Source organism: Ciconia boyciana, chromosome 2 (genome assembly GCF_034638445.1).
Source record: "Ciconia boyciana chromosome 2, ASM3463844v1, whole genome shotgun sequence".
Lineage (NCBI taxonomy): Eukaryota > Metazoa > Chordata > Aves > Ciconiiformes > Ciconiidae > Ciconia > Ciconia boyciana.
The window spans coordinates 9,238,169-9,263,367 of record NC_132935.1 but is presented as its reverse complement, the minus strand read 5'-3'; the positions used below and the strand labels follow the sequence as shown (position 1 = coordinate 9,263,367).

Genomic DNA, 25,199 nt, shown 5'->3' with positions numbered 1-25,199 from the left:
ACAACAGGGGACAAGTAGACTAGAAGCAGCACTAGTTATAGAATGATTTGGTGGGCAATAGCATCCTCACTCATTACCATCATTTTGTTGCACGGGAAGATGAAATCCATGCTGTCCTAGCTAAACTGGTATACAGAGAGATATTCTAAGAAGCAGCTTATTAAAAGCTTGGAGTCACAAGATAACCGTTTTCGGTAACCCACAGGTTCTATGTGTAATTTAGTCTCTGTTGTAGCAAAGATCCAAGCTGAAAAGTAGGGCTCAGTGTTTCCAAAGTAAAGTTAATACCTGCAGGTCTCATATTTTTGTACGTGAATCCAGGTAATTCAGATTCATCGTTGCTTCTCCACATCCTGATTCCTGGTTTTCTGAAGAGTCCTTTCCTTCCAATAATATTTCTTTCTTCCTTTTGTTTTCTCTTTTCTTAATGTGCAGCGTAAAGGTCAAAAGGCAGTGCAGACACGATACAGTAAAGTTTCTGAAATACATTGCCGCATGTACTCAGCCACTGTTCAAATCCATTATCTTTGACAGCATGTTGTTACAAGATATTAATATGTAAAGTATTGGAAAACATCATTTGTTTACCAAAAACTGAACAGGACTTGAAAACACTATTTACCATCAATTTCCTATCAAAATGCTTGTAGGACCCCATGCTTGTAGGACTTCCTTAACATAACAGACTAGAGGTACAGCAATCATTTTGCATGACTGCTTTCAAATAGTCACCAAGAAGTATGGCCTCACCCACAGTTTGACCAGAATAAAAATAAAGCTAAAATTAATTTTATTTTGAAGAACGATTACTAACATTTCTGTTATTTTTTTCCACAGTAACATGTGTAATGGTAACCATAAGGAGGTATCCAGTAGTTTGATGCTGAAGAGCTGAGGAAAATAAATTTGAGGAGAAGGAAAAATGAAAACTGTTAGTGAACTCATTTTGAAATATACAGAAGTAACTACTCTGCCTTTAAGTTTTTAAGAAAGGCAAGAGACAAGCTTGTTTTGAAATGCTGGAGGTCCTGTCTCACAGTAATGTGTGCCAGTCTGTATTTAGTTTACTCCTGCTAGGCAACAAGTCCCAGGTTCTCCATTCCATCCTGTAGTCCCTGCTTTGGTTAATATTGATACTGGCTTTCAAAATAAGAGTCACCTTTAAAGCTCTGGTGTGGCAGCCCTTACATAAACAGTTCCACTGACTTTACGAAGTGCCATATCTAGCATCCACTGCTTGGCATGCTGGATAAGTAGGATGTATTTTTCATCATAGGCTTTAGTAAGTCTGCAAAGTGATCAAACGCCTGCATACCATTCTAAAATGTTTTGCTCTCAGGATGAACAACCTCTTTCTGAGGGCTGACTGAAAGGTTTTCCAGGTTGCGTCTGCAGCTGTGCAGATGCCTTTAGATCTCAGAAGCTGAACTGCACTCAACCAGCAAACTGATGAACAAGGCTGTTTTATCCACATTATAAGGAAAACAAATGCGGGCACAGCTCCACTTGGTTCCTTCTTTTCATTTTTATCTTTTCAAAGTAAAGAGATAAAGGAAATAACGCAGCCAGGGCTGGGATGGCCAGGTCCAAGTACAAATAAATCAGTGCTCTTCTTTTAAGGGTTCTGAGCTGCACCAAGACTTAGAAAAGCTTGATAAACAGAAACTGGAGACTGAGGATGAGGCTTGACTGAAAAAGAATAGGGAAAAGAAGAATCTGTAAGTGTTTTCCAGATATTCTGGACTGATACATGTTGATGCTGCTTCACTCCTTCAGTGGAATGGTACCAAACTAGAGCAGTACAGCACCGGGCCCTACTGTTCAGTTTAAACTTGGAAAAAGGAAGACTTGCTTTGCCCGTTACTGAAAAACATGTTTTCTCTGGACTGAAGCACAGCACTTGTTAAACAGCTTACGCTATTTAGCAACTGTTGTCAAAAAAAAAAAAAAATTTCATCCAAATAAAATGAAAAAGGAGTTTTAGACAGCAAAGTGGAGTAATTCGCAGTGGAAACTGGCAAGGGTCCCGCAGCTAAACCTTCTTTTAATTAAAAGTCCAGGGAGCCTTTCTGGCATGCTTGAACCCTGTTTCTAATAGGGCTCACCCCAAAAAGTATGGAATTCTTTCTAAACTTAAACATATACTCAACCATTATTCTTTCTTTCCAATTATTTCCCGGGGGGGGGTGGGGAAATAAAGCATACATTTTTGTGTCTTGATTTAAACCACAGTTTGTTATAATGCGTATTTATGTAGGTTCTGAATTGCCAAATTTAGTCAAGCTGTAGGACTACTTGTTTGAGCAGGTAACTTCTCCTTGCGATGAGCATAAAAGAGGTATCCTCTGTATACCAGTGACTGAAAAGCTCTCAGAGTGTATTTGTTTTCCTTTTGTGAGGAACAGCTTTGTTTATGACTTAGGGATAAACTATTCAGGAAGTCAGAAAGCAGTACTTTGGAGCACGCGTTTGCAACACGCTAGTCCTAACCTGGTGGCCTTGATTTTATTGGGACTAATGACAGAGTAACAAAGTGTAACATACCATCCTTGAGTATCTGAGGTGGTGTGCTAAGACCTTTGGGTGCTCAAAACATGAGACTATCACTGCAATATGGCTCTCCAAGTTGTGCCTTGTGGTTTCTAACTTCCAATATACTCGATTCAAAGGCTGAGAGGTCTGCCAGATGGTCTTGTTGCCCTCGGGATACATTGAACTCCTGAACCCTGACACAGTTTCAGAAACAAAGAATATCCTTTTGAGCTTCACTTTCGCCACATACAAATTCAGATAAGTCCGAATGTTTTTAGTCTTAGCAGCATTTTAGATTTTACACACTCAGAAGAATTTTCTGCTGTGTAAGAAGTGAAAGAACGGTAATTCATAAATCCTGCACATAGATACATGCTTTCAGCATGGAGGCCCACGTATAAGCTTGCTCTAAAGATATAATTCAGACCTTCTAAATATGTAAGTCTTTTTCTCCAGAAGGATTTAGAAGCTACAGCTCTGCGCAAAACTTTGAAATAAAGCGGTCTGAAACAGCAACATCAGCACCTTAATTCAACTGATCAGACTGATTTAATACTTCTTTCTAAGACATTTATCAGGCTACAGTACAAGCCAAAGGCAAAGCTCTGTCCTGAACCTAATGGTGCATTGGGTTTGTGGGGCCAAGTCATATCAATTCTGTAGTCCCTGGAAGGCAGTGATGGGGCTAGCACCATAGTTAGCTGTTTTTATTTTTTCCAGTCAAACAAAATGGCTTGGTTTGGTGGCCTAGGAGTGGACTTCAGTGCAAGGCTTGAAAGCACACCTTGGGATTCATAATAAGTTACTATCCTTGCTTTGTCTCTGCATCTTCATGTTATGGCACATTAGGTTTATCTTCCTTTTCTGCTAACAAATAGGTGTTACTACATTTATTGCATATTATGAAAAGGCAGTTTTTCAAAATAAACAGAAAGTTTATATGAATACAAATCAGCAACAGGAAAAGCCAAATCCTCCATCAGTAACTTCAGATCATGCCTTCTATCTTTTGACATGAAAACAAGAGAAGGAATCTCTCCTTCCTCTTCTTAATATAACATTTCTAAATTCCTCTATTCATCACATGACACTGGAGCCACTTACCAAAACGTAGTTGTTTTGAAAGATGTGTCAAGACTGAAGAAAGATGACACAGCAGCATCTTGGGACAAAAGAACTGTGAAATTCAAATGCAAAATCCTGTAACTGATTGAAGGTTACATTTGGTCCCCATATGCCCACATATGGCTCTTATTAGCATCAATAAGAGCTGTGGATATACATCCAAGGATGGATTTTGGTCCTCAGATGTGACTTGGTAAAATCTTGTGTGTTGAATATAAAGAAAGTCTGTACTTACAAACTAAAATTATCAGCAACAAAGTGGCAGACAATCCTCCCAGAAAATATCTGAGAATATAACAATACCCATACAGGTTAGAAAAAACCAAGGGATGCATATTGGGTTAATAGAGGTGAAGCCTGGGTGAGAGGAGGAGAGAAGGTTCTTGCAGATGAACCCTCTGAACTCTGGTAGGTGAACTGTAATTTGAAACTTTAAATTACTTAAGCTATTGAGGATAATCTCTTAGAAAGAAAGACCTCAGCACTCCCAGACTGAGAGAAACACCCATATTGGTCTCTTAGGAAGACATGGATCCATTCTGATTCTTCTCAGCCTTTCAAAACCCGTGTCCAAGCACACTTGACAAAGTAGTTTTCATATCTGCATACATATTTCTTATTTTTGTGCATATCTATATAGCTCAGATATTTGCCTGCATTGACTATCATGTGAAAATGTATTTTCACAGTAAGATATATCTAACTTTGAAAATGTGACCCTTAATTTATGTTTTATTCACCAGTTGAAATGGACTAAGCATTAATATCAGAAACAACAAATAAAAGAAATAAAAATTACCTTGTACATACTGAAATGATTAAACATGTGATCAGTGCAACTGTCTGAGAAAGGACATTTCGCACTGTCCTGGATTCTAAAACAAAAAAAAGGAAAGTAATTTTCATGAGTTTTCAGGAAAGTAAATATATGACAGGAGGTGTTTGCAAAGACTACCTTCAGCCTGTGAGGCCAGTCTCTTCCATTTCTTTTTAAGAGAATTCGCCTAGAGTGATTCAAAGTGGAAACCTAATTTTCATGCTCTGGGTGTCTCTCAGGAGTCTTTTTCCCCCACAAGCATAGAGACACTGTGCCCTCCATGCTCTCAGAAAACAAGCCTTTCTGAATAATTGCCCGTTTCAGTTTTTGTTCCCATGCCCTTTCCTCCATTTTCCTCTTCACTGCACTTTTTTCTTTTTCCATTTATCACTGAACATAGGACAGGAAAAGATCTGAGCAGAGAGGAGTAAACAAGTAAATACCAATTTTAAGATTTTTTAATTTTTAATCAGTCATTTAAAATGTATGCTTCAGGAAATAAATTCTGTTCTGCAAGGGGCCATAAGAATATTTTTAATATGAGTATTTCCAGTTCACTCTAAAAATGAGGCATATCAGAATAAGAATGTAACATACCTGCATTGCTCATAGTCTCTTCATTTGCATTTTTCGTTAATGGAGAGCAGGATTTTGAAGCACAAAATGGTTTCTCAGGCTGAAGAAACTCGTCATCTTTGGTGAGAGAGGCTCTGTTAGATGCTGGAGTTTGCCTTTGTGGCACATGGCTATTATATTCAGAAGAAAAGTCTGAATCACCTACAAAAAGTGCATATGTAACTGAGATTGCACAAAAGAAGAGCTTTGAGACTTTGTGTTAATGAATTGGCGGGGGGGGGAATTAATTACTTAATCACAGGGAGGCTATCAAATTGTTAGGGGTAGGGAACTGGCAGGTTCAATGTATGCAGGAGAAAATATGCAGAGTAAAGACAAAACTGCATAGAGCGTAACACAATGATGTTATTAAAACAGCCAGGTGAAAGCAGACGGTGCCAGATATTAAAGACACCAGCATAAACATCACTGGTGATGACTTTGGATTCAAATTAAGTCTAAAAATGCCTTTTTGGCACAAAGGTCTTTGTGGACTTGTGCTCTGTTTTAATGCCAGGAGCTCAGTTCACCACTTACAATTCTGTTGTCCATCTATCCTTTACCTGCACATCGTGGCAGACAACCCCTGCAAAACCTATAGAAAGAGATACCCAAATCCTACTAAATATAGACTGTAATGTTGTAGCTTGATTACTTGGTATCTGGTCAGGGCTTACCAATCTCACTCTGACTGGCTTCTACAGGCCAAGGATCATCTGCATGGGAGGAATCCATATTGCTGAGGATGGTGCTGCTAAGCCATGAACTGGAAGCACTGAGGTTGAACAAGCTGGCAAGAGAGCGACGGATTTTCTTCCTTCGCCTGAATACCCTAGAAATAAAAGACATGTCGTCAAGGAATAGAGTTAATTATTCTCGTTGAGCAGGGACAGAGCTCTAAAGCTTGCAGGACTGACATGAAAGAACCAGGTTCTGGGTACTGTTCCTGGCTCTGTTCTTGACCCTGGGTATGTCACCAGGAATGACTGCTGCACACTGCAATAATGTCAGGGAATGTATTAGCAGCATGGCAATATATCATGCATTGTGATACTGAATACTGTGATACCAAATGATACTACAGTTATTGGGCTCTGATACTGCTCTGAGTGGTCTCATGCTACCCATGAGTTTCACTCTACCGTATCCCATTTGGTGCAGCCTGAATCCACTGTACTTCAACTTTTTTGAACTACATTTTATATACCTTCCTAAACTGATGTTCTTCTGAAATCAAGGGAGATTTTTCCCTGAGTAAGAATTGCAGGACAAGAACTTTTTATTTTTACACATATATGATTGATAAATATATATATACACTTTTTTCTTATTCCTTATCATGGTAACACCCCATTGGCAAATGAGCTGTAGCTCTCCTTTTTCTTTACTGGACACAGCTCCAATTACAGCAACAACTGTATACTGAAGAGTTTTTGGGTAGTAAGATTAGGCATGACTGAAAATCAAGTTATTTCCATCACTGCGCTCTCTAAACTAAATAAATTGAGATGTTCCCATTAAGAAGCAATGCTGATCTTATCCCAAGCAAAATGTAGACAGCCACACAGATACCTCCAGCTAAGTCCAGAGATGTGGAGGAAATAATTGCCAACATTGAGTAAAATCTGCATATAGTTCACTTACCGAACTAAATTCTCTTTATATGTAACACTTGTCTGGGATAGTGCCAGTGTTATGTTGCCCTCTTCATCAGACAGAAAACTGTCTTCTGTCAAAACGTAATAACCATTAGAAAGCAGTCGAGGGCTGCGGCGACATGGGGAAGGGGAGCCTGTCAGAGGATTTGTGGAACGACACTCATAGGCAGGGTCATCATCCAAAAAGGCACAAGCATAACTGAAAAGGAGAAACAAAACCCTCTAATTTAGTGAACGTCTAGACAGTACAAACCCATGATTTAATAATAATGAATTTACATTATCAGCTGATGGGCACTGGTAAAGACATGGATTTAAAATGTGTGGATATAATGATATTACTTCTGGACCTCGGGGGTTTCAGCCAGCTAGAGTGTGCCTCCATCACACTTTCCAGAGCTTCAGATTACAGGAGGGCTTCATGCCAGGTGGAGCATTTCATGAATGCATGGAGCCAGCTTGAATTGAGAAGTGCATGGTGTATTTCCGTGGCAGTGCTCTTGGCCAAGAAGTCCTGCCAGATCTAGACCTACTTGGAGCCATCAGAGGTAGTCCAGTATTTTGCTTCTCTGAGTTACTCTGCATGGCGCAAGCCTGAGTGCCTCTGAACCAGGCAGGATTTATTTGCTTTTTATAACCTAGCCATACTTAATGAAGATTTAAGGATACATGACTTTTAATTCTCACAAATCCTAGAGTACCATGCAGCTAGAACAACACGGGATAAAGTCTACACATGGTGATAACTTCATCCAGAACGGAAATACAATTGACTTTGAGATGAAATATAGCACAGAAAAATATACTATGTGGTATTTAAAATAGAAGTGAGTAGTGACAGAGGTGAAAGAATCTAAATGTTGTAGACATTTTACTTAGCTCAAGTAAAATTGGATTTACGGTGAGTCCTTTCTCCTCAAGACCTTTGAGTTCCAAGTGGCCATGCAGTGACATCCGTGGAAAGAAGGGAAGCCACTGGATTGGTTCGGTGGCTGACATGCGTTTCAGCAGCAGGTTTAACTATCCCATATGGCATGTCACAGAGGGATACCATAATTTCAGTGGAGGGGAAAGCAAGTGGAACAGAGGTACTCCAAAACCTTCTAATTGCAAAGACAGCGCTTCCAATTTCCATAGCAGCACTTCTGAACTTCCATTTAAAGCAGTAATTAAATTAATATCAGCACTACAATTCTAAGTGGCCCAAGAGGGATTTTACAGAATCTCCGACAAAACTAAAATAAAATTAAACAAGTATAATTTTCCTCAATACCTTGGAAAAATATGTTGTGAGAGGCTGCGTCTATGTTCTCCATTAAATGCTGTTGAACCTGCAAAGGCCAAATAAGAAGGAGTCGTTATCATATCCACTGACAGCTCAAACAGTTGACAGGTCTTCACTGACAGGTACCTTATGCATATCAAAAAGATCATAAAAGAAGCTAAAAAAGAAACGGACATTAAAGGAGATAAAACAGATGAAAGAATGGAGGAAAGACATAGCGTTTATAGGAAACTCATCTCAACCAGGACAATACAGAATCAGAGGCAACCATCATCGGATACTTGTACTCTTTTGTCCTTTTCTCTCAAGGCTTACAACCTTGAGAGAGGTAATTATGGATACAAATGCAATAGCTGCACTAATTTTAATGGTGTTTTCCCAGAAATCTGCTTCATGCCAAAAATAGTACATGTACTAGCAATAGATATAAAGTAGAATGGAAAGGCCACCACTGCCATTACAATACTTTTTTCAGATGAAAATTGCAGGCATGGCACAACAAGCATAGGGATAGTGACAGTGACAAAGATTTGACAATTTGTGGCATGAGACTAAGGAAATAGGATTTGTCTGTATTACCATGGCTCAAGCCTGCAAAGTGCTGTCAGATGTTCAGCATCTGACAGAATCAATCTTACGAAATATGAGCAATGGTTATCCACAGGGAGAATTTATATCTGTTACTACATGGAATGATAAAAGATATGATCTTTCCCTATAAGACCTTACCTCTCCTATATCTTTAGAGCATCATGCTTATAACACTGTTAGTAAATGCCTATCCAAGAAGATTTTTTTTTTTTTTAATGTTCAGTTATGAGCTGAAGCAAAGACAAGACGTGAAGGTCACTTTGGTGATCTTGTTTATCCTCATTTGGAGCTCAGTTGTCAGTCACAGCCTGGATGTGAAGGCTGACTGAACCTTGGGACCAGGCAGGGTCACCAAAGAAGGGAAGAAAAACTTTCTAGGGTATTTTTTTACAAATCAGTCCTATTACCCTACTCCCATATGTACTGTTTTCCCTACACTTTGGAAGAAAAACATTTCACTTTACCACAAGAAAATTATGCTCTAAGCCTGGCAAAAATAACTTGAGGAGGAGACAACTGGAAGAAACTTGGTGGAGGTACAAAGAGATCAAGTAGCATCGGTCAGAATGTCACACAGCAAGTTGTACAAAAGGTGGGAGTGGTGGTGTATTTCACAGGCTGACAAGTTGTAGACCTGTTTTTTCATATACAATTAGCTCCTGAAATAATTGCTCTTATTTTAGGCAAAATAATGATTTTTATTTGTGCAAAAATACTATACTCAAAACAAAGAAATTAATCCAAACTCTAAAAGAAAATACAGGAAGAACGCAGCAGGTGGTTTGTAGATCTGGATATAAACTAAAACCAGCAAAATCCCAAATCTTATCAGTCAAACAAGATCCCCTCCACAACAGATTTTTTTTATTAAAAGCTCTGATGAACGTGCACAAATTTACTTGCTCCTGGTGTCAATGCAACATGTGATATTCCATACATCTTGAAAAGGACTGTTTCATACACCCTGGGATAACAGGTAATATAGATTATCTGTAAAAGAGTTTAAAAAGAAACAGAAGTATCTTTTATTTTGTCTTGTTTGAAAATTAGAATGTGTAAGATAGTATCATCTATATATCACATTATTAGTTACAATATATTCTCGCTTCGGCAAAAGTAATTGATTCTAGGGCAAATTTGTTTGAAAAGGGATATAGAAGTATACCTCAGCATCAGTTATACCTACTACAACTCTTTAATAATCTGAGAGTGAAACTTTCCAGCAAGTGAAACTGACAACACAATTGTATTGCATGTGACTTTTTCAGGTATGATAATATAAAGTAGCAACGACTAAAAAAGAATAACTTTTAAGAATAGTAGCTTACATATGGGTAGTACTTTCATTAGAAAGTGTTGACACATACTGATCAAAGTGGCAGAACAAACCACAGTCCTTCTGTTACTAATTTGAATTGTCTCGTAAATTTGCAAGGTATGTCTCTGCAGGATGCTTGTCTGTCTGCCATCCTCTGCAGAAGTAAAATTTAAGGGAAAATAGAGTATATACATATATTTATAAAAGAAAGTGAGAGATAGACATATGCAAATATATTAGTGGGGAGGCGACGACTTTCTCTCTTTTGAAGAACAGTTAATAAGCAGTTGTAATTTGCTTTCAAACTGTTTTAAGTAAGGATAATACCAAGCTTCTGTAAAAAGCCATAGAACAGGCAGTCCAATGGATTTTTTTGCTACCCTTGATGATGAAAATTTTTGTCTCATGAGTTAATAAAGAGGATTCCTGAAAATCATAATTCAATCAATGCTGGAGAAAGCATGGAAACATCATGTTGTAGACAATGCTGCACAGTGTTCTGCTTTCATTTAATATTCAGTCCCATTTCTGGGCTATTAATAGTGTGAGAAGCTATAGTAACAATATAAGCAAGCCAAAACAAAGCATCTCAACCACCACTGTACAATGAAGCAGTAGTATTATATCTGTAATCCACAAAATGAACATCAATACAGAACCTTTAAACTACGACATCAGAAAAGGCCAACAGCTTAAAGAAATGTCACTAAAAGTGAACTTGAGGTGAACATGGCGGTATTTTATATCAAGAATTCAAAAAAAAGTTTAAGGCAACAACCTCCCTTGAATTTCAAAACACCCAAAAGCCCATGTCATAATATAAACAAAAAGTCACTGTCCAAACCAGTCAGTTTTAATTACCTTTCCCTCCTAAAATAAAATTAATCTTTAAGCCAATGATGCCCTTAATTGGTAGCCAGCAATCCCCTGTCCAGGTTTATGTTCTAAATATTTACATTACTATGTACTAAAATATAGTGCTATCTATTACAATAGCTGAAGCCCCGGCAACCGGTTTTATTCTATTGTACCTACCAAACACAAGTGTCTACAAAGACAGTTTTATTTGTTCACACATATCAGTCATTTTTGAAGAGCAGTCTAGTCTTTTCTCCCTGCAGGTAATGATAACAACATTCACAAAACCACAAAACACCCTGAAGAGCAGTACAGAAATGAATCCAAAGCTTAGTTATTCCTCAGCTGACAAATATATTAAGAGATAAAGACGTGTAAAATCTTCCAAACCTGGAAAATCCATTTCGCTATTAACACACGTATGCAAAAAAGTTTCTCATCATCAACACGAGAGCCTCTGAGACGTGAAGTGGAGGGTGCTCCTTCTGCAGCTTCCTGGAAGAGATTAGCCCTGGGTCTCGGAAAGGCAGGTCTATGAAGTCCCCTGTTTCCTTTTGAAAACAGCCCGTGCAATCAGCGGCACAGAGGCAGAATGAGGTCATGCTTCCTGTAAAGTAGCCTCACATCAGAAGCATTCATTTTGCAGAGCAAACTGAAGATTAAGATTAGCCCAGTGAACACTTGCAGGCTGTTGCGAAAGAGAAGATACACTATAAATAACCTTTTACTCCAATCATGATATGGAGAACACAGACAGAACCTTTTCTCATCAAGAAAAGTGACACAGATTTTGGTTTCAGCTTTACTTTTCTACCTCACTCAGAAAACTTTAAAGTGATATATCTAAATCACTCCATTTGTTGAAATACTTGTGAGCCTGACATGCTTTGATGTAGGAAAATGATTCCGCTACCAAAAAATCCGTGTATAGTAACAAGACATTTTGCAAAAGCACTATTACACAGAAGATGCATTTGGTGAGAGTTCAGAGTTGTTTAAGTTTCACGGTCAAAAACATTATTGCAAATATATATCATGCAATGTTAAGATAAATTCCTTTGAAAGGAGAAAGGAATAAAGCTATTTGTAAACATATTCATTGTTCCACTCTATATGTTTCATACTATGTAAGGTATAAATTAATCATATCTTAAAGTGTACAAAAATAAAGTCAAAACCACATAAAGAGAAATGCATCCTGAATAAGATGTCCTGGCAATCAAAACGATTTGGCTCTAGAAGTATTACACACAAAAGTAATATAAATCAGCTGCTTGACAGTGAAGAATTATACAACCTTAGGGAGCAAAACTTCATCTCCAGACAAACAGATAAAATATGCTAGTAGGTATCTCTCCTGATGTCTGTATGTATCACTGACAAAAAGAAAGCATAAATCTAGTAAAATATGATTGATTTGATTTAATGATAATTTTTTTTTCCTGGAAAAGGAAAAATACTTCCACTGATAACAAAGGAATGCAAAATTCTCACCTCACAGAAAAGGAAACAAAAGTAGGAATTAGGCAATTAGGATGTTACAAAAGAGCTTCTGTTTGAGAGCTAAACTAAAATGAACATTTTAAGGCCCTTTTGCTCAAACGTGAAAAGACAGGGCCATGTTCGTTCTTCACATCACTTCTTTTAATTTAATGGAATTATGCCAATGAGGAAATTTAGTCCAAAACTATTTCTATGGATGCATGGGCTTCATCACAGTAGGATTTCCCAGGCCACCCTGTCTCTCTACAGGCAATGGACATAAATTCCCAATGGTCTTTAAAACTAAGTCACCTACTGAAGAATTTCTAGACATACCTTGATTTACAGCAGAGGTTACTTCTTGGGAGCATTTTTGGTTTCTTTTCATATTCCTCTCAACAGGAAGCAGTTAATTCTGAGCTTGGGCTGCTTTTTTGAAGGACATTGGCCTTTTATGTTTGTCTATATAGTTAAAATATATTGTGTCTATGTCATATTTAGACTTAGAGGTGTTTTCTTTTTTAATCGCTACCATTCATATCTGCAACTCGCTGTTCCACAAGCTTTTGATGCATAAACTTTGTGCATTAGTGAATATTTCATGGGTAGGTGCTAGTCTATAGTTTATATACACACAAAAAAGTTTATATACAACTTTTTTTGTTACCTGTTGCTCCTCAAACTGCCTACCCCACCCCAAGCCCCACCTCAACCATCAGATTTCAAATTCTAGAAATGAATACACCAACAAGCTTGCTGTGCAGTAGTTTTATGCCTGTTGCATACATTACCAGTTCAACCCACAAAAGGAAGGAAATGAGAAATTACAATACTAAATACCACATATCTTTCTACTCTTCTCCCAGGCTTACTCTAATTCCGACAACACTACAAAGAAAGGAGAAAGCATATTGCCAATGGAAAACATATTGTGCTGGGTCTGGCAGTCCAAGAGATGTGAGGCTGGGGCAGCTCCATGTCCCAGGTCCCACCAGCATCAAGTCTGACCATGTATACCTGGTAGGCATACGCACACAAAGCACATGTATACATCATATATATACGTGCATACACAGCTGGCAACACAGATAACAAAGACAGACATACAGAGCACTCACAGACAGCACCAATGGCCCCATCCTTCTCACCTCTCTGCCTGAACAGGATGGGGGTCCACTAGTGAGAATATATAGATATATACACATCTGTACAAGCTGGATCCCTCCAGCAGCTGGGCTCAGACACTCTGTCTGCCCAGTAGCTGCCCCTGGATCCCAGTCTCCACAGTTGCTGGCACCTGGACATATGAGCCCTCAGGGCCACAGCTCTACTCCAGTTGCTGGTACAGACCATCACACACACATAGAGCTGGTTGGGACTCCCCTGGTCCTCAGCAGCCCACTCCCTATAGCATCACCCGTAGAGACACCCCTGGCCATAACGTGTCCCATGCCCCCAGGCAGCAACACCCCTCAGTCCCAAAGGTGCTCTGATATTGACTCATCTGGGTTGTTTCATGTCTGGACACTGGGGCTGAGGATCCTCTGGGACAGCCCTGGGAGGGACCCAGACAGGGTGTCCCTTCCTCTGAGTCCTTAATTCGGGTTCTCACCTGCCACTGTGCCCCTGTGCCCCTCTGGGCTGGTGCAGAAGGGCCTTTGATGGGCTGATGGCTCCTGGGACAGGCCTGGGAGCAGCTGGGGCAGGGTATTATTTGGGCTCCCCCTCCTGCCATTGTCTCTCTGTGCTCCTTTGTGGGTGTGCAGATGAGCTTTCAGCATATATTACACCATAAGTCTGCCATCTCAGCAACCCACTGAAACTCAATGCAGTGCACTATTATGCTAAACACACAATTTTTAGAAAGGGTATTTTGCCTGGTAGAGTGAATTGAGTGGCCACGGTGGAGGGAGTAGAGTGCTTATTGATTGAATGCAATTGAGAGTAATTTGACGCTTCTGTAACTCTCTTTGAACCTCCTGGAAAGCTCACAGCCTTTAGCTTTTCTATCAGCTTCAGTGACCATCAAATCAGGCCATTTGTCCCATATCACAGCTCTTTGCTAATGCTGTTCATATAGTGCTCAACAAGTAAAACATATTCTGAGATATCTGAAAATTAATTGAAACATTCAAAAAACTATCAGGGGAAGAGCTGGTCATGAGCACCTCAGAGCAGCCATACTGGGTCAAACTGAAGGTCTATGAAACTCCCTGCCTGCAGGCTTGCTGCAGGGAAAAATACAACTCATTTTAATTCACCTTTGTGAATGACAACATTTTAAGCTAAGTGCATTCCTTTATGCAGCAGAACCACTTAGCAATGTTTGAGGTACCCTGGTAATTAAAAAAAAATTCTCACAAATCCAGGCATTTTATTTCAATTTTAAGAGAAGGCTGATCCTGCATAAAGTCAGCATTTCATTGCAGTTTACAGAACTGACACATCGTATACGATTTTAATACCCTTATCAGGTCAGCTGTATGAACAAAGATTGATTTGCTTTAAAAGAGGCGCAAATTCATTTTTAATGTTATCAGATGGAAATCCCAGTCGACCCTATCAGAGACTTTCTTAGTTTCAGGCTCGATTTTTTATTTTTTCCCAAATTCATTATTTTAGCTTAATTGCTCTGCAATACAGGCAACAAAGGACATTTCTGTTTTGCATGGTGGAGTACAATGCATAGACCTGTAAAAGAATTAGCTCTGAGCTTGCTGATACATCCACCCTGTTCAGATCTCAACAAGAGCTTACCTGCAAAAATGCTATGTCAGCTACCTCTGTATTATACTACACACACAGTCCAGATGATAGACAAAAAGTGTTTAGAAGGGATCTAAATCAAGCAAACCTGCGACGCACAATGATACTTCTCTGTGCAAAGCCATAACCAGTCTGTGTTGCATCTCCTTGCTCTTTGATTATATGGTATCAGAAGGAAATGTGGTTGGTATATAACTTGATGTAGACGTGGGAATATGCTTGAGAGGAATTTTGTACAATGTCACTTCAAGATATAATGTTGTCCCAAAAATCGGGGTTCGTTTAGCCGGTGTGCAAAATGCCAATATACGTACAGAGCAGAGGGATTTTATTGCATATTTGCGCGGATATGGGTGTCTGCCTCAAGACAGCACGCCAAGCTTTCAAATTAAGTTATTTATACACAAAGCATTAACATATTCAACTTCCTAATACATATGCAGTATTCTTCTAATAAATGATTGGTTAAAATCTCTTCACCCAGCATGTAAATTCATACACATGCTTAGTTGTTCTTCTTCTACTTCGTCATTTGAGTCAGTGGTATAATTGGGGTAGGTGGGCCGTGAGTCGGTGGTCGTGATCTCCCCCTGCTGGAATTACCTTTCCCCTAGTTTCTTACCTTTTTGGCAGATCTAAGCAGTTCTTCATGGTTTACTAACTAGACTAGTCATATGCCAGTTAAACTTCTGCTTTCGACAGCCACATCCTGCTTATCAGACAAAGGTAGATTGCCTAAGTTCCTATGGAGATAGGGTGGGATTTCTATAGCAGCATCAACATTATGTGAATTGTATACTTACATTTGATTATTACAACAGTAAGAGCATTGGAAAAGCATACCTGGGGAAAACAAGAGAAGTGCTTCCATTAGAATCTGCAACTCCCCCGCCTTGCATCCAAAAATACTGCTCCTTTAAAAACTATTTTATCAGAAAAAGAAAACAAAAGGAAGAGGCTAATACTCACATCCATCAGTCAAGGCAGAATTTAGTTGAGGTCCCTAATAGACCTCGGGTGGGTCCTCATTAGAGTTCTTTGTAAACTTCCTCACAAGAAGACCTGACTTACTGAACAAGAAGGTGGGAACACTAAGAAAAGCAACAAACACAACTATACTAAAAACTGGCTGACTTAATTTTATTAAGGATTACAAAAGTTTGTGAATGAGCCCTCTACAGTGTCTGCAGTGACTAGAAGCAGCCAGGATAGATCCAGCCGTTGGCCAATGGTGCTCTAGCAGCATCTTATTTGTAGAGAATAGAAACTTTAATGCACCTCCCACTGGTCTGAATGAAGAACGAGTGGGAATGGGGCTTGGGCTGGCAGGGGAAGCACTGTGTGAATGGCGTGTGTTCATGGTGCCTGGACTAGCAGGTCATCAAGCACATCAAGCACATCAAGCTCCCAGCACAAATCTACATGCAGCATCTCAGGACACCCAGACTGAGAGGGAAAGGACAGGGACTACACCAGGTAAGACAGTAAAGGGATATTGATCACTCTCAGCTCTAAAGGGTACAAAAAGGCACGTCCAAACCCAGCACAAGGGGCCCAACCTAGGAAGACCCCATAAGATGTGGTGAAGATGTGATTGCCCACATTCCTTGTCTTCTGTGTCACCGCAGGTATATGCTGGACAGACCACCTGCACAGCAGCATCTTGGTAGCTTAAAGCTGAACAGGCCACCTAGATACAGCCTTAGCGTACCACCTAGGTGCCCTATCTAGAGAGATAAAATCTGAATCTTTGGTTGGGAGTTTCCTTGCTACATTATGAGTCCCGAAGTGGAAATTAATGTTCCCCTGGAGGCAGTGATGTACTGCTGATGAGTGTACCTGAGACCCTGGATGGTGTCTGTGACAGTCCTTATGTGACCTGCGTGGTCCAATGGTGGAGGGTATTGTACTGATGTGCAGTGAAGGCTTCTGGCCAACATATAATTCTAAAGGATCATAGTACTCTTATATACACTGAAAATCTATAGTTGAGAAGGTGTTGGTACTGCTGGTTCTTGAGACAACAGGACTGGCAAAATACTGATGATACTGATGCCATGGTCATTTCTAGAATAAATCATACTGATTGATGCATAAATGAAGACAAATAACAATTGACAGTGATACTCTAATAATTTTCTTTAAAACGGCTATCTTCCATGCTGTTTTACACAGCACCCTTATCAGTCGTCTCTCTATTTCTATGTAAATAACCACTGTAGCCTGACAGTGACTGAGTCCCTTTCTGCCTGTATGCCAGTATTTAAGCAAAGTCTAAATTTGTGAAGCTTGTACTGAGAGTCCACAGGCCTTTCTGGAACTGTTTGCAATTTTTCCAGCTATGCCTATGCCATATTTACTTGTCGCATTTCCAGCTGAATTCAAACTGATGTTCTGGACTAATTCAACTGCTAGGGAGAGGAAAAGGCACAGGCAGCCTTGGTATCCAGTGGAGGATCATGATACACTAGAGGTAGAGTGATTTTATAGCTTGGATGCTATCCAGCATTGCATAAAGATCAAGGATTTGAATGTGGCCCACAAGGCAATTGAGGACAGAGACCAGAACTCTGATAGCCTTCCAGAAACCTGTCCATGCGATGCCAGCACAGACCCAATGGCCAAGTATCAAGAAACAAGTGATTCCTCTCATAAACAAATGCTTTGCAAGCATTTTACAGGCAGGGTTGGATGCTCAGGGCTGATCTCTTAATCGACAACCATCCTTCAGCCCCCGAGGACACCCCAGTTTTCAGAGGACCACAAAGGAGACAGGAAAATATCACATTAGTTTTATGAAGTGATATGTCACACCTGCTGGCAGATGTGATGTGTATTTTTTCATTCTCACTGCTGGACTCCACCAGGTTGGACAGATGTGAGTTTTGGAATTCTGTTTTCCTTCAGTCCAAGCTGAAAATTCTCTCTACACATTTATATGGCTACAAAATTGTCCTTGCTAGACTGTATGTTTTGCAGTGATTTGCCTGTTATTCTCTCCTTTTACAGTACTCCCCAATATCATTATGACTGCGATAACCATCCTGCTGCTGAGTGCTCAAACAGTGACTCCAACACAGTTGTTGTCTTGGCAGGACATTCCTTCTGTCCCTTTCCCTTACCCACCCTGAAGTCAGCTCTCAAAAATGGCAGACCATGAAAAACTTACACCTGGCATATGTTCGTGGGTCAAGTGCTCTGTTGATCCACCATACAGTATATGCTGAATTTCAATCTGTCAGGGAAATAATCTAGGAAATCAGTGCACAATCAGAGCAGGTATTAGCACAGCTTTTGTTCAGTGCTGTTCTCATCAAGGCTTTAAAGAAGCTTCAGTAAAATATTTACTGATGTGTTCCAATCTACAGAACCTCCCCTAAAACCAAAACACAATCCAAGACATATGGCTGCAAAACGTAAGGCAGAAGTAAGCAACACATTGCACAGCACTGTTTCCGAGGCAAAAGCACGATTAAATCTCAAGAAGTCTAACATTCATCGCACAACAATATTCGTAGCACAGCGAACGTTGAGTAGGTCCCCTAGAAATATCAAATGGATACACAGAAAGTGGTTTAACCAGGCTGTAACATGGCACAGCAAAGCTGCCTTCATCCAGAACGGGTAGCTGCTCCCTTCCAGCCATGCAGAGCATCAGGAGGTTCCACTCTGGTAAGCAGCAACGTCGCCTGCCTCCCAGGATTTCCTTTAACCTCCATTAACAGTCAGCGTTTGCTCTTTCTTTTTCTTTGCATGGATTTGGGACTCTTTCACTAATGTTGGAACTACCTGTATAAATACAAATTTCATTACCCACCTGGCCTTAGCAGTTCTCACTCCCTAGCATCCTCATCTTACCGTACTTCAGCCTTACAATAGTGCTAGTAGGGAACTAGTCTGGTTTATAGTTTCATGTCACCTCTCCAGCATGCAGTGAAATACAGTGCTCTGGTTGCAATTCCTGTCAGCAAACAGCCAGCTCTCTGGCAGAAACTATTGATTGAGTTAAAGGCATTCTGCAAAGAACCAGAGAGCAATTGAGTAAAAAATCTTCAGTGTCTTTCAAAACTGGGAAAGACTGGGCTTCGCATCTCAAACCCATGGGGAGAGTTACTATTTTTTTTGGTGTCCATGGCAATGGCCGTTAGCTACTTTCTTTTCCCACAGCAGGCCACATGCTCCAAAAATCAGCCACCTCAGGATATTTCCCAGCATCTGGAAAATTTAGGGCTTTAAAAGGAAAAGAGAAGTGTTTGGTGAGATAGTGTAAATCTTCACAAAAGGAGGGAGGAATTTCTGGAGGGGAGGGAGTTTCTGGGCTGAAAGAAAAAGAAGGGCAGAGAATCTGAAGAGGAGGACATAGTAACTGGTGCCAGACAGGGTGTCCAAATGGACCAAGGCAGTGGCAGGAAAAGGACAGATGATGCCAGAGCAGAGCCAGGCTGTGACCAAGCTGCCTACACGGACGGATAGAGTGGGGCAGAGGTGCTGCTGCATGTCTGCGAGGCTGAGGCCATGCAGGCACCATTTAAATACAAGCACCAGCAGTCACTTTAAATATGTCTCCCTGCTATAAAAAGGGTAAAAACAAAGATGAAGTTTCATTCCGTTGACTGTCACCTTGGGATTGCAGTATCTGACATTTCAAGTAGTTCTTTTATGGACTAATCCAATTGCCCACAAGAAAAAATAAATGGCAAAATAAACAAACTGATGTCTTGGTCTTTCACCATAATATCTTTTTTCCTAGGTGTTTGATCATTCTCCCAGATCTTTCCTGAACTCTTCCAGTTTTTGGATGTTTTTTCTGAGCAGTAAGTTATTTTAGTAACAGTGTACTCATGCCAAGTGCAAAGATAATGTCACCTCTCTACTCCTACTCAGTATTTCCATGTGCATGTGCTTTGCAAAGACTGCATTAGTCTTTTCAGCATCAACAGCACACCATGAGCTCACGCTCAGCTGATTATGAAATCCTCTCTTCCCCCTCCAAGTCTTTGTGAGTCACTGACTGGCAAGATAAAATCTCCTATCCAGTTTGGTTTCCAATTTATGGTCTGTATAATATTCACTATGCTAAAGACATGCTTCGTGACAAGATTAAACACCAAATTTTGTGAGGGGCAGAAGTAATGAAATCTCCTTTCCTGAATCTCTCTGCCTTGTGATGTTCTGGTGTCTGAAGGAGAGTAAGCACTGAGCCTTCCTATCATGGAGAGGTTGACGCAGTTGCTCTTCCCTGCCCAGTTGAGCATTTTAACAAAACAGGTCGGGATAATGTGATGAGACCTCTGTCTCTCTGTCAAGCTTGAAGTAAGGCAGAAGTTTTAGAAGTAAGTGGAGAAAGGGAAAAGGGAAGGCAGCCATGCAATGCAGCCATGTAAGCCCTGCTTGCCTAGGAGACGAGGCTAAATATCGGAGACGTTTTTGTACTAAAAGAATAAAAAAAGGCCTTGGCCAAAGTTGCTCCTCACTGGCTTTATGGTGGAACATAGCAGCTGAAATGGGGTCCTGGGTGATGGGCAGGGTGAGGGAGGCACCGGGGTAGGCAGGTCAGGGCCAGTAAGGGCTGTGGGAGCCCTCAGGGGTACAGCAGGGCAGGGGTGGCTATACCTGAAATGGCAGCAAAGAAATGGGGACACTGGCTGGGGCTCCTTGATTTCCTAACTGTTCTGATAATGGTGCAACAAAATGTTGCCCTGTACTGCTGGACTACAAAGGGACTTCTGCTGTTCTGAAGGCAGTGTGTAGGAGTCACACGTAGGACCCTGCGCTGGGGTGTCCCTTCCTCTGAGTCCTTAATTTGGGTTCCCACCTGCCATTGTGCCTCTGTGCTCCTCTGGGCTTGAGGAAATGGGCCTTTGATGGGCTGATGGCTCCTGGGACTTGCCAGGTCAGGGTATTATTTGGGCTCCCTCTCCTGCTGTTGTCTCTCTGCGCTCCTTTGTGGGTGTGCAGATGAGCTTTTAGCCCATATTACCAAACATCTGGGGCTTGCTGCACCTCTGCAGTCAGCCATCAGCTCTGTCTCCTTCTCCTGACAGCCTCAGCAGTGAGGTGATGCTCAAGGTGCCCCACACCGCTCTGAGGCCTTCTCATACCACGGCGTAACCCAGACAACCTCCAGCAGCCAACCACCCACATGTACCCGGCCCCATCCTCGCTACCTCTTTTATCTTTCCCCCACCGCCCTCTCCTTGGACAGAAGCACCTCCACTTTTCTAGCAGCATCCTGATGCTGCACATTCATTGCCACTCGGAGAGGTCGTATTGCCAACACAACAACCCTCACCATCCTGTAATAAACCCTCTAAGCAAAAGCCTGCATCAAAACTACACTTAGGGTAGTAAGAGCTGGAGAATTCAAATGAATGCAATGGCAACTTTTTACTAAAGAGAGAAAAAAGCTTTGTTTTTCCTTTCTTTTTTTTTTTTCCTTTGCTTTGTCTTTCTTCAAGTCTCCTTCCTCCTTCAGTCTCTCCTGCTTGCCACCACCATCTAGAAAATGGGAACAGGGAAAAATCAAAGGACGAATAACAAAATCCCATAGCAAATAAACACTGTAAAATATGCCACTGCACAGTCTCCCTATAAAGACTCTTCAAGTGGGAGGCAGCCTCGCAGGGACTAACCAAAGCGGATGGGTTGACCTTGGACAGCAGCCGAACACCCACATAGCCACTCGCTCACTCCCCTGGCAGTGGGACGGGGGAGAAAATAGGAAGGAAAAAAGTGAGATTGTTTGTAGATCCAGATAAGGACAGTTTAATAAGTGAAGGAAAGCAAAAAAACCCTAAACCAAACAACCCAACCCCAAAAAGCCCCAAGCAATGCAAAGGCAATCACTCACCACCTTCCACCAGCAGATCCATGCCCAGCCAGTCTCCCAGCAATGCCCACCTTGGAAGACAAAAGCCCCACCATTCTTATTCTTCTGCCCCAGGTTTTCTTGATGAGGTTGACATTTTATGGCATGTGATATCCCTTTCGCCAATTCGGGTCAACTGTCCTGGCTGTGTTCCCTCCCAGTTTCTTGCCCACCCCCAGCCTAGTTGCTGGGGGGGTAGAATGGAAAAAAAAGCAAGCCTTGATGCTGTGCAAGCACTGTTCAGCAACAGCCAACACACTGGTGTGTTATCAACATTGTTTCAGCCACAAAAGACGGCACCATACGGACAGCTATGAAGAAAGTTAACTCCATCGCAGCCAGACCCAGTACAATCTCCACCCCTTGTTCCATACCATTTGCACCATACTCAGGCCCTACACTCTCCAATACATTCCCATCAATCATGACTCCGCTCCTCAACCTTTGACATACACACAGACATCATTCCCTTAGTCTGTGGGACATCCCCCAAAGGTCCATAGAAATCCAATCAATTCATTTGGTTCATGACTTGCGCTCCACACAGCTGCTTTCCACATCAGATGGTTTCGCTCAACGCCACAGGATCCACGGCTAAACAGAGTGCTTTCACTTTCTGCTAATTCATTATACTCTTGGGCCTGAGCCACCTCCTCAGGTGATGCTCCAAAATCTCTGCCTCCTGGCCAAACTGTGATCTCTTCCAGGATTCATGGGCAGTGGGGGTTCCCCATTTGAGCCCGTTGCATGATCAATGCTACCCATTTACTCCGTGTAGCGTTGGTTGCATAAGGTGTAGAGGGGACCCGTCCTATGAACATCTAGTGCAGCACAAACACCTCGGACCCTTGATACTCCCAGCTCCAAAACCCTAGAGGCTGACCTCAGGCCTCTCCAAGTGTTTTCTGCCAGAGGCTCCAGGCGAGGCCATGCTCCCCAGCTACAGTGCAGAGCATGTTTCTCACAGCTGGTCCTGTCTGGACAGGCCCAAGGGCTACCACACAAAATATTTCCTGTCTGTCCTGCTGCTGTTTAGGGACTGTGGTGGGTTATCCTTGACTGGATGCCAGGTGCCCGCCAAGCCGCTCTATCATTCCCTCTCCTGAGCTCGACAGCGGAGAGAAAATATAACAAAAGGCTTGTGGGTCGAGATAAGGACAGGGAGAGATCACTCACCAATTACCATCACGGGCCAAAACCAGACTCGACTTGGGCAAATTAATTTAATTTATTGCCAATCAAAAGCCAGAGTAGGGTAATGAGAAATAAAACTAAATCTTAAAACATCTTCCTCCCACCCCTCCCTTCTTCCCGGGCTCAACATGACTCCCGATTTTCTATATCTCTTCCCCTGAGTGGCGCAGGGGGATGGGGAATGGGGGTTGGGGTCAGTTCATCACACGTTGTCTCTGCCGCTCCTTCCTTCTCACACTCTTCCCCTGCTCCAGCGTGGGGTCCCTCCCATGGGAGACAGTCCTCCATGAACTTCTCCAACGTGAGTCCTTCCCATGGGCTGCAGTTCTTCACAAACTGCTCCAGCATGGGTCCTTTCCATGGGGTGCAGTCCTTCAGGAACAGACTGCTCCAGCATGGGTCCCCCAGGAGGTCACAAGTCCTGCCAGCAAACCTGCTCCAGCGTGGGCTCCTCTCTCCACGGGTCCACAGGTCCTGCCAGGAGCCTGCTCCAGCGTGGGCATCCCATGGGGTCACAGCCTCCTTCGGGCATCCACCTGCTCCAGTGTGGGGTCCTCCACGGTCTGCAGGTAGGTATCTGCTCCACCATGGACCTCCATGGGCTGCAGGGGCACAGCCTGCCTCACCATGGTCTTTACCACGGGCTGCAGGGGAATCTCTGCTCCAGCACCTGGTGCACCTCCTCCCCCTCCTTCTTCACTGACCTTGGCGTCTGCAGAGTTGTTCCTCTCACATATTCTCACTCGTCTCTGTGGCTGCAGTTGCTGTTGTGCAGCAACTTTTCCCCCTTTCTTAAATATGTTATCCCAGAGGTGCTACTACCGTCGCTGATGGGCTCAGCCTTGGCCAGTGGCAGGTCTGTCTTGGAGCTGGCTGGCATCGGCTCTATTGGACATGGGGGAAGCTTCTAGCATCTTCTCAGAAAAGCCACCCCTGTAGCCCCCCTGCTACCAAAACCTTGTCACACAAACCCACACACCTGAAAAAGTTCTTCTTTCAGGTCACTCGATAGAGAGGACTCACAAGCTGACTGTGACCCAGAATGCGCAGTCTCCAGAAAACCACAATGCCTAGGAAAGCTTGCATTTCTTTTTTGTTAGCTGGTGGAAACTTATTTATTGTTTAACTTATTGTTTAACTTATTGTTATCTTACTGATCACATCCATGGGGTTGTGATGATACTGATCTTGCCATTACAGCAAGGTTGGAAACATCTGCCCTGGAGAAGAAGAGGAGGAAGGTCTCCGTGAGATCGTTACCGGCGTACTGGGATGGCAGCAATGCAAGGGCCAAATGCCAGACTTGGCTCAAGGCCAGTGCTTTTATCATAGGTCTCCCAGGCGAAGCAAAACACAGTGATAAGCAGCACAGCAAACAGAAAAAGCTGACAGCAGCCATTAAGAAGCCCTGGAGTTAATGTGCAGCAAGAAAGGGAGCAAATAATTCAGCATTGGGACCGGCAACACCAAGTAACAGCTAAACAGCTGTAACAGCTATAAATCCAGGCTAGCACACCCTGATGCACCTGCTGTTACCTAAAGCCCCACGCTGCATGCCAAAAGGGAAGGCAGTGGGTTGGCCCCACCAGCAGCCAAGCGCCCACCCAGCCGCTCGCTCACCCCCCCTGCTCCCAGCGGGATGGCGGAAGGATTGGGAAGAACCAAAGCGAGAAAATCCATGGGTCGAGATAAAGGCGGTTTCACGGGCAAAGGAGGGAGGGCAATGCAGGCCGCGATAAGGCCCTCGCTCCGCGCCTCCCGCCAGCTGACCGGGGCCCGGCCGGCCACCGGCCATGGCCACCCCCAGCCCTTTCTCCTTCTCCCCTCTTTTAACGGCTGAGGTGGATGGTGCATGATGACAGCAAGGAAAGCCGTGACGCTGTGCCAGCACCACTCAGCGACAGCGTCACCAGCACAGCGTCACCCGCGGACCCGACCCACGCACCCCACCCCACCCCACGGGCCCGGTGCGCAGTGACCGGCGCGGTCAACCACCGCGCACGGCCGCGCATGCGCGCCGCCGCCTCTCTTTGTCTCCCTCGCCTGGCCCTCCCCCCACTCCTTCGCGTCACGCGGCGGCGGCTCCGCAG

General features: G+C 42.5%; 1 protein-coding gene across 6 annotated transcripts; it reads right to left on the bottom strand.

Moving 5' to 3' along the window:
• Positions 1-759: 759 nt before the first annotated feature.
• Positions 760-11,321, bottom strand: TMEM71 (transmembrane protein 71). 6 transcript variants are annotated; one of them, XM_072851870.1, is made up of 13 exons: positions 11,190-11,295; positions 10,977-11,056; positions 9,952-10,095; positions 9,523-9,613; positions 8,021-8,078; positions 6,734-6,946; positions 5,767-5,921; positions 5,072-5,251; positions 4,457-4,532; positions 3,893-3,942; positions 3,637-3,709; positions 2,545-2,726; positions 760-891 (listed from the first exon to the last, which is right to left on the bottom strand). In XM_072851870.1, exons 4-12 carry the CDS (start codon positions 9,560-9,562, stop codon positions 2,588-2,590), a joined length of 984 nt encoding a protein of 327 aa, XP_072707971.1. In that variant the 5' UTR covers positions 9,563-9,613; positions 9,952-10,095; positions 10,977-11,056; positions 11,190-11,295; the 3' UTR covers positions 760-891; positions 2,545-2,587. The 6 variants fall into 6 exon arrangements, with proteins under 6 accessions (XP_072707971.1, XP_072707970.1, XP_072707972.1 ...); XM_072851869.1 differs by lacking the exon at positions 9,952-10,095; XM_072851871.1 differs by lacking the exon at positions 10,977-11,056 and having other exon boundaries at positions 11,190-11,274.
• Between the last annotated feature and the right edge of the window lie 13,878 nt (positions 11,322-25,199).